General features: G+C 40.9%; 1 protein-coding gene across 2 annotated transcripts; it reads right to left on the reverse strand.

The window, feature by feature from the left end:
- Positions 1–3,357: 3,357 nt before the first annotated feature.
- On the reverse strand, positions 3,358–8,250 carry LOC144462447 (CMRF35-like molecule 8). 2 transcript variants are annotated; one of them, XM_078166067.1, is made up of 6 exons: positions 8,025–8,250; positions 7,617–7,937; positions 5,457–5,621; positions 5,334–5,375; positions 5,090–5,229; positions 3,358–4,285 (listed from the first exon to the last, which is right to left on the reverse strand). In XM_078166067.1, exons 1-6 carry the CDS (start codon positions 8,059–8,061, stop codon positions 3,872–3,874), a joined length of 1,119 nt encoding a protein of 372 aa, XP_078022193.1. In that variant the 5' UTR covers positions 8,062–8,250; the 3' UTR covers positions 3,358–3,871. The 2 variants fall into 2 exon arrangements, with proteins under 2 accessions (XP_078022193.1, XP_078022192.1); XM_078166066.1 differs by having other exon boundaries at positions 7,617–7,940.
- Positions 8,251–8,994: the final 744 nt, after the last annotated feature.

The raw sequence follows: 8,994 nt of genomic DNA on the forward strand, positions 1-8,994 counted from the left end.
TTTTAAATTATTATTGCATATAACAACTTCAAAACATTTTAACATAGGTCTGAGAATGCCTTAAAGTGCGCTTAGCAAGAGAACCTTAACAGCTGTGTTTTTGGAAAGAAAACACTGAACCAAATCCGTAAACGTGAATCCTAGTTTGGTGTCCTTGCTAACAGGAGGGCCAATTGTGGAAATGAAGGTATAATAATAATTTGAACTCGTTTATTAACACATTTGAGCATTCTGAACCAAAACTCTCTCTAAACTCCTCCCTCCATCTTACTCTCGTTCCATCCACCCCCTTCCTTCCTTCCATCCATATCCCACCTGCCCCTTTACTCAATATTCCACCTGTCCAGGTTGCAGGGGAATACAAACTGCTGGGACTTCCTTGCTGTGCCACCAACTCTGTGAGCCGGTGGCTCAACTTACCCCTGTTCAAATTGCTCAACTTACCCCATAGCTACCATATTGACTTTATTAGCCCCCACAGCTAAAATGGTGCACTTTAATGCTAGCTGTACTACCTCATTTTGTAGCTAACAGATACCACAATTGATGTATAAAACATATGAAAAAATATATATTTTGGTCTAAACACAATCCCCATGAAACTTATGATAGACTAAATTCACTTTCATGAGTGAAAAATGCTTTTTTGGACATAAATCTCTAACCACTTAACTCATGTGGTTCTTACCTTCACAGACTCCATGAAATGATGCCTTCCTCCTAAATATATGGTCACATGCTCAATTTTATTTACAGTTTCCTAGCAATAAGGGGTGGCTCAACTTGCCCCTATGCTCAACTTACCCCAGTCTCCCCTACAAACTAATCTTGTTAGTGCCACTGACTTACTGAGGGTCAAAGCTCCCTCTTCATTCTCACACGCTTTCTCTAACTGCAAACACACATTCAAATATGCATTTGCATCCTGACACAATCAGCCACAAACAGCCACACGCATGAGCACAATTGTTTGATCCCTGGAGGACACTGCATTGACTAACGTTCATACGCTGGAGACGCAACCAAATCATAACCTTTACCCGTCACCTAGCCTGGCCTTAAATAAAATCATCAATGATCAATCTCTCTCTCTCTCTCTCTCTCTCTCTCTCTCTCTCTCTCTCTCTCTCTCTCACACACACACACACACACACACACACACACATAGACAGTGTTACCAGCTCACCCTTTTTCCCTTGTGGCTAACCTCCGAGTGTGTGACATGTGCTTTGGTGTGTGGAGGGAAACACTTCTCTTGGGGTGTCATGGTGAAGACGGCAGGTGGCAAAGACTGATGATAGTCAGCAGAATTAAGTGTCCATATAAGCTCAGGGCTACTGTGTGACCTCATGAGAAGCCATGTTTGTTGTTTTGCGGTGAAGACTGCAATAAAGCCATTGTTGGTGAACAGCACCCAAACGCCTCGCCATCCTTCCTTCAGCGGAGTGGTCCGGACTGCTAGAAGCTAACAGCACACACACACACACACACACACACACACACACAGGGTGGAGACAATCAAAGGAACACTTGTACACTATGGTGGCCCACAGAGCCAAAACATTATATGTATCTTAAAAAAAGAAGAAAGAAAGGAGACACCAGATATTTGTTTTACCACATAAAAATACATCTTTAATACTATTTTAAATTTTGCAAGAAACATAAAACGGAGGTAAAACTCAAAAGCAGCGGCAGCACCGTGGCTAGTTAAGGCTAGCAGGTGGGATAGGCTTAGCTAAAGCTAAGTTACCCATTCCCTGTAACTGAAAAATGCTTCAGTGTCACTGCAGTTGTAACTGAGTTTGTGAAATTCACAAATAAGGCAGTAGTTAAATCTAACCTTAAAGAAAAAACATACATTTGTAATTAGCCTAGCTTAGCAGAGTGGCGGTAACGGCTTCCTCTGCAGTCTCTCACCCCGGGTGGAATTCACATGGTTACACCTCCAAATCACGTATTTAAATGTCATTAAAGACTAACTGTTGTTAAAGTGGCTTGTTAGTTTAAGTGAAAAAGAAAGCTGAAAAATGAGGAGATATTTTGTTTGAAGATGTTGCTTTTCTCTGCACCCTTCAGTATCTGAATGTATTTTTAATGTTAAGTCTGTGACAATGATTAAAAATCGGCCTAAAAGGCATAAAGTTAAGGTTTTACACAACCAGGTCTCACTCCGACCTCGTCACATATTGACATTTTGGCATGGACTTTCCACGTCCACATACAACTTGCAAGGTACCCTGGGTGTGTTGGTTGTTGACATTCTGGGACACCGTGTCAAGTTCTGCCTGTTACATGCATTGTCTTCTTTCAAAATACACTTCCATTTTCACAGGAAATTTAATGTTTACATACAGTCTCTTTCAAAATAAACTCACTACGTCGGTACAACAGTGTGAATTGACTTTTTTTTCCCTTCAACAACAAACGCACATGGTTGGGTTTAAGCAACAAAAGGAAGTGGTTAGGTTTAGGAAAAAGGAACAGGGTTTGGCTTTAGAATCTTACGGGATGCAAGCACTGCTCTCCTGGGTGAAAGTTGATATTTGCTGGACCCATCCTCGCTGCCTTAACTTTCAACCTTATCTCGTCACGTTTCCCCCAGAAGCCGGCAGGTGCCGTAAAACTATAGTGGCAACCAGCCTCATATTATGCCGACATCAAAGAATGCCTTTTTTCGTTGGTTTCTGACGCCGCAAGTCACTGCCCAAGAGCTGGATTACATCGACTTTGGGGTGAGAACGTGCTCTGCGTACACTGACGAAAAAAGACATTCTTTTACATCTGCATTATACACGACCGGTAACCTTTATAGTTTAACAGCGCTTGGCAGCGTCAGGGGGAAACACGGTGGGACAAGAATGAAAGCTAAGGTGGCAAAAGTCCAAGTAGGACAGGCCTGAGTGGTGGTGGATGAGTCCAACAAACACCAACCTTGACTCAGGAGAGCAATGTTCGCGTCCCGTGAGATTCTAAAGTTGAACCCTATTCTTTTGTCCTAAACCTAACCACTTGCTTTTCTTGCCTAAACCCAACCAGGTACGTTAGTTGTTGGAGGAAAAAAAACATCAATTTACATTGTTGTACTAACGTAGTGCATTTATTTTGAAAGAGACTGTATGGAAACAATAAATTTCCTGTAAAAATGGAAGTATATTTTGAAAGAAGACAATGCATGTAACAGACCAAAAGGCGATATGTGATGAGGTCGGAGTGAGAATGCGTTGTTTTACATTATGTTACACAGTTTGACTAAGAGCCTTTAAACCTCAAACCCTGCCTCTCTGCCTTTATCAGGTGCTGTGTGTGTAATGGCAGTGTAACATGTACCACTCCTGTGAAGCTTACAAGCATAAATTGTTAAGGTTAAGTCATAGAGGTTTATTTTATGTATACTGTGCACAAAGGCCATGCAAAAACACAGTGACATTTCAGTTAAAATCCTTAGACTCAGCTCTCTCAACAACAGCAGTTGAAGCAAATAGTTAACATTTTAAGCCTCTCACAAATGCAGTATAATACAGGACTGTAGTATCAGATTTTATTACATTGATCTATCTGACTTTGGACGGTCATCGCCTCTACCTTTCCTTCAAATCAAGTATGATCAAGTGAAGCAAAACATATCTTCATAGTATGTAAAGTAACTCAGTGAAGCTAGGAGACTGTATTCATTTGTTAAGTTTGTCTCTCTGTAGCTACACAGACACACAATGAATCCAATCAGTGCAAAGACAGGAGCTGTCTATGTCCCTCAGCATATTTGTAAAGGACAGAAATGTAGTTTAAAGTGAAATATGATTGTTGGTTATGACTGGAGAAGGTGCAGCTCAGTTCTCTGTTGATGTCCAGTCACACCTTTGACAGTAACTCACACTGTTCCTGATAAATCCAAACCAAACCAAAGTGATGTGGGCCTCACTTCTGTGGAATCACTGCGAGATTTGCAGTGAAAAGCTGATGCCTTGCTTGTACAGCTGCTTGTAGTTGCTGTAGGTTTAAGACAACCTTCAACAGATCTTTCAGATGAAGGAGGCAAAGGGTTGATGTAGATCTTAGAGCTGGTGTCACGCTTGTCTCTGTTGTTTGCAGCTGAACATCTTGAATGTGCAGTGCCTTTGGAGCAGCAGATGTTTTCATAGATATGATGGGGTGTGCTACTTTCGTTTGCTGTGGTTGCAGATGTTGGTGGATCCTGCTTTGGGTGGTGAGTACAAGAGAGCTTCTCAGATATTTTTTTTATCGATAGAACCTCCCCGCCAATGTCATCGTACTCGCAGTCATCCTGTTGAAAAGTGGCAGATGAAAAAATAAGCATATATTAAGCATATATATGTTTGACATTTTGCAGAATACTGTTTTTGGCTTTCTTGACAAGAGAAGATAGACACCACTGTTATGTCTTCAAATGTGGTTTGCATCCAAATTGCAAAAATGCTTGTTTCATGTGCTTTTTTCTTGCTGTCAAGACTTTCTGAAATCAGTCCGAATAAAATCTGGATATGACAAAAGGGATTTGGGCTGGCAGTCAGAACAAAGCCTAAAAGTTATGAAATCCACCACCAGCACCTCAAAAATGCTTGAAAAAAGGTTCACAATTTAATCCCTAAAAAACACAGAGTGTACAAACAAAATATTTTATGACAGTATGCTTATTTCTCGCTTAGGAGCAGTGACTTTCTGAAGCCTTCCTGTCGCTAAGCTAGCCATCTCCTGACTGTAGCTTTATATTCATCATATAAACATGAAATTGGTATCTATCTGCTCAACTAACTCTTAGCAAGACTACAAGTAAGTATAGTTCCTAAAATTTCAAACTATTCCTTTAATGCAACACTCCTGTATCACTGGCAGGACTGTTTAGCTTTGGGTTTTGAAACATCGTCATGCAAAAACTCCACAGATTAAAAAAAAAAAAAAGGAAGAATAGCACTTTTGGGAAACCCCTCTTCATACACTGACCTCTGAAACCAGGAAAGGAAACTTTATCATCGTCACATTTATTCAATTCGCTGTCAAAACAATCGTCATATTTCTCTAGGAAGACAGTTGTTGTGTTGTAAACTGAGCTCCAGTTTGTGTCTCATACCTCTTCTTCATCTGCACCGATGCTGTTGGAGCACACTTGTGGTTGAGGTTTTGATTTTACGCTGCGTTTCCACACGATAACTGCCAGCATCACAATAGTCAGTATGGCAACAACCCCAACTGTAGCGTACAGCACAATCCCTGACCAAACACAAAAGAGATGGCTCAACAATTTTTACATATCCACAAATGTGAGTCACCAGCTGATATTCATGCACCAACTGCACACAACACGGCAAACTCACCTCTGCTGATGTTCTGTGCTCCTCCATTAGTGCTGTTTGAGGCTGTAAAGTTCAAATAGAATATTATTGTAGGTTTTTCTGTCTATGATTTATATCTGATGCAAATTTAATATTTCCTCCCACCTGCTGAATGGTTTGCAGGCCTACTGGTGTCTATTCCAGCTGTTAATTGTGTTGAGTTGGAAATATTCTGATAGGTCCATGTGAGCAGTTCAGGTTCAAGTGTAGGTATGACAGTCGTTGTCTCGTTTGCAACAACTGTATCTGTAACAACTGGATGGGGGACAGCTGTGGAAGAAGTATTTCAATCCATTTACTTAAGTACCAAAACAACAGACGTAGTATCAGCTGAATGTACATAAAGTAGCAAATGTCAAGTACTCATTCTACAGTAAAATCTGAGTTGAGTTGGAGCTACTTTTCAATACTTTATATAGGCTACAGTTAGTTAGTTGGGTCCAGTGGTTCCCAGCTAGGGCTGGGTATCAGCATTAGGCGACTTGAAGGGGGACGAGAGGGGACAATGCCATCCTCGCTGTCCTCCCTGTTGAAAACTGACCTACTGGGTATTGATATTCAATACATTTAAGGAACTGATCAAAATATCCCAGCACCAAGTAGTACTGAGACTTCTGTAGTCAAACAATACCTGCATTCAATCCTTTTTGTACCAAGAACTAGCAAAAAAAAGAGTCTTTGTGTGGTTTTGCTTGCAGCCAATCCCTGCAAGCTTTCTTGAATTTAATATGATGTGTAATTTACTCACTACACAGCAGCCACAACCCTCAGGAAGTCAAGTGCTGTCTCTTTGAAGGATTTGGCAGTTCGACATGCCAAGATGTCACTAAAGCATTCGAAAATATGGCTATACCACACGCCTGTGGTGTCTGTTGGCATTTTTTGCAGTTTTGCATTTGAATGCTACCATTCACATGATGGACACTGAATGACATAAAGAAAGTAAGGTATCGAATGAAGTCACTTCAGGGGGATTGGTATTGGTAATGGTATCGTAAACAATACCCAGCCCTATTCCCAACCTAGGGGATCACAAGATGAATCTGAGGTTTATTAGATGACTACTTACAAATTTTTGTTTTTTATTGGGATTTTTTTGTTTGTTTTTGTTTTAAATATACACTGCTCAAAAATATTAAGGTAACACTTAATGGTCACTTTATAACACCGAGTCAGAAACAGACTGTCAGAAACAGACTCTGTGAGAGTGGCATTAGGGCTCGACATCCTTTAGTAAGACCTGTGCTTACAGCCCAGCACCAGGCAGCTGGATATGCCAGAGAACACCAGAATTGGTTGGTCCACCACTGGCACCCCGTTCTCTTCGCAGGTGAGAGCAGGGTCACACCGAGTACATGTGACAGGCATGAAAGAGTCTGGAGACGCTGTGGTGAACATTACGCTGCCTGTAACATCACAGCATGACCGGGTTGGCGATGGGTCAGTGATGGTCTGGGGAGACATGTCCTTGGAGGGTCACACAGACCTCCACGCCCAGATGTTGTCAGGAGTGCATACAGGCACGAGGGGGCCATACACACTTCTGAGTCACATTATGAGTTGCTGTGATAAAATTCACACAAGTTGGATCAGACTGTGATTCCAGTTTTTTAAATCCAGCCCTCAGTGGGTCGATGATTTTGGTTTCCACTGACCATTGTTATGCCATTTTGCTCTCAACAAATTACATGTACATCAGTAAAGATTTTCAAAGATTTTCAACTTGAATAATTTGTTCAACAAGATCTGATGTGTGATTTCAGTGTTCCCTTATTTATTTATTCATTTTTTTGGAGCAGTGTATAAGGAGTTTTGCATCATTGAGCCTCAAACTGTTATTTAATTCAAGTTGTCTGAGCAGTTTAAAGGGGAAATCGCTCTATGGTAAAAGTTATGGATTTATAAAACAGTGACAAAGGGCCCCAACCAAACACTGCTTTTTTTCTTAGGTGTCACAAGCCAAAACCACTGGGAACCACTTATTATACAAAATGCATTGTATTTTATAAACGTAGACAATATTTTGTGTGGAAAATATTAATGCGTAAAGTGACACAAGCTGTCAGATAAATGTGGAGTAAAAAGTACAATATTTCCCTCTGAAATGTAAGGAGCTAATGTATGAAGTAGGATACATACGAAGAGTACAAGTACCTCAAAACTGTACTTAACAGCACCTGAATAGTTACATCCCACTCCTGATGGGGAAATGTGTATTCATGATACATCTTATTCAGGGTGAGAGTGATCAAATCATGCACATACCTTCCTTAACGGTAAGTTGTACTGAAGTGAATGTATCAAAACCAGGCCTCTCCACTCCACACAAATATCTCCCTGTGTCTGACAGCTGGAGTTGACTGAAGGTCACAGTAGAGGCCCCGTCCCCAGAGTCCACCAGGGTTATCCTCTCTGACCCTGCTCTTCCACCAGATTGTACAGTAACCAGTATATCTCCATTGCTTTTACACGGATCGTTGCAGAAGTATTTATTGTTTTTCCATGCAAGTTTGTGTGAACACCGGAACGAGACTTCTCCCCCCTCGAATCCCTCCACGTTGATCTCTGCTCCCTTGATCCCGGCAACTGCTAAAATTAAATCACGTTACAAGAGTTAAAGCATCTTTGAGCTGTTGAGGTAAATTAATGGATGTATTTCATCAACACACTTACCATATAGAAGACAGTAGAAGATAGAGACGATCTTCATTCTGATCAGTGAAGTGCCAGTTGTGTAGTATTTTGTATTCTCCCTGCAGGCCTTGTACAGTGACTGAACATCCGTCTGTCTAAAAACCTAAACAGTGGTTAAATGTTTTATCATACTTTACCACTGTACATGCACAACTCCGTTCACGCAGATGAAATGACATTGAGGTAAGCTCCCACCTCTCTACCTTCTTCCTGTGGTTTTAACTGAGAGCGGAAGGCGAGGACTGCAGATACAACCCAAGAGAACAGAAACATGAAGGACGAAGCAGAAGGGAGAGGACCTGTGTCTGTGATGCATGCCCACACTTAGTTTCAGTCCTGTCAGTTTCTTGTATCACTGTATGTGTAACACCCAAGTTCACCTTTCAGCTACAGGTGAACTTCAATAACAAAGTCATCAGTCAGTGTGGGTCAAAATGACATAGCAGGCTTTTATTAAACTCAGGAGCCCTAACAGCAGTAAAAAGGAGTGTCTTGGGGGTTTGATCAGAAAATTTAATATCACCTGGCAGCCATTATTTATTTTGTAGAAGGTATACAGAGATTTGATTAATTGTTCTGTGCTCAAGTTGCCTGCTTCTTTATATTTGAAAAGTAGAAAATAAAAAAGACCTTGATTAGGTGTCTTGCTGCGGGAGGGTGTGATGCACCAATCTGTAGGCACTAGAAGTATACTATATATGGATAACCAAAACTACACACAAAACAAACCCCTTTTTCAACAGGAAAAACACCCGAACTTCTACAAGTGACACATCAAACCTTATATCACCACAACTCAACAGGTAAATGTAGGAGGCCAACACCAACTGCAGCACAAAAACTTAAAGCACACATTAATAAGTTAAGTTTACTAAAATACAGATAAAATAATGTGCAATGAGTAATATAAAACATAATATAAAAAAACGGCAATCAGCGCTTTGCCTGT

This window comes from Epinephelus lanceolatus, chromosome 3 (assembly GCF_041903045.1).
Source record: "Epinephelus lanceolatus isolate andai-2023 chromosome 3, ASM4190304v1, whole genome shotgun sequence".
NCBI classification, from domain to species: Eukaryota; Metazoa; Chordata; class Actinopteri; order Perciformes; family Serranidae; genus Epinephelus; species Epinephelus lanceolatus.

Bases quoted from the DNA above. Each gene is read 5' to 3' on its own strand.
- LOC144462447 (XM_078166066.1), bottom strand. From the start codon at position 8,061: ATGAAGATCGTCTCTATCTTCTACTGTCTTCTATATG. The intron at 5,622-7,616 runs GTATGTGCATGA...CTTCTTCCACAG, and splicing joins ACAACTTACCGTTAAGGAAG to CTGTCCCCCATCCAGTTGTT. The intron at 4,286-5,089 runs GTATGAGACACA...ACTTTTCAACAG, and splicing joins TCGGTGCAGATGAAGAAGAG to GATGACTGCGAGTACGATGA.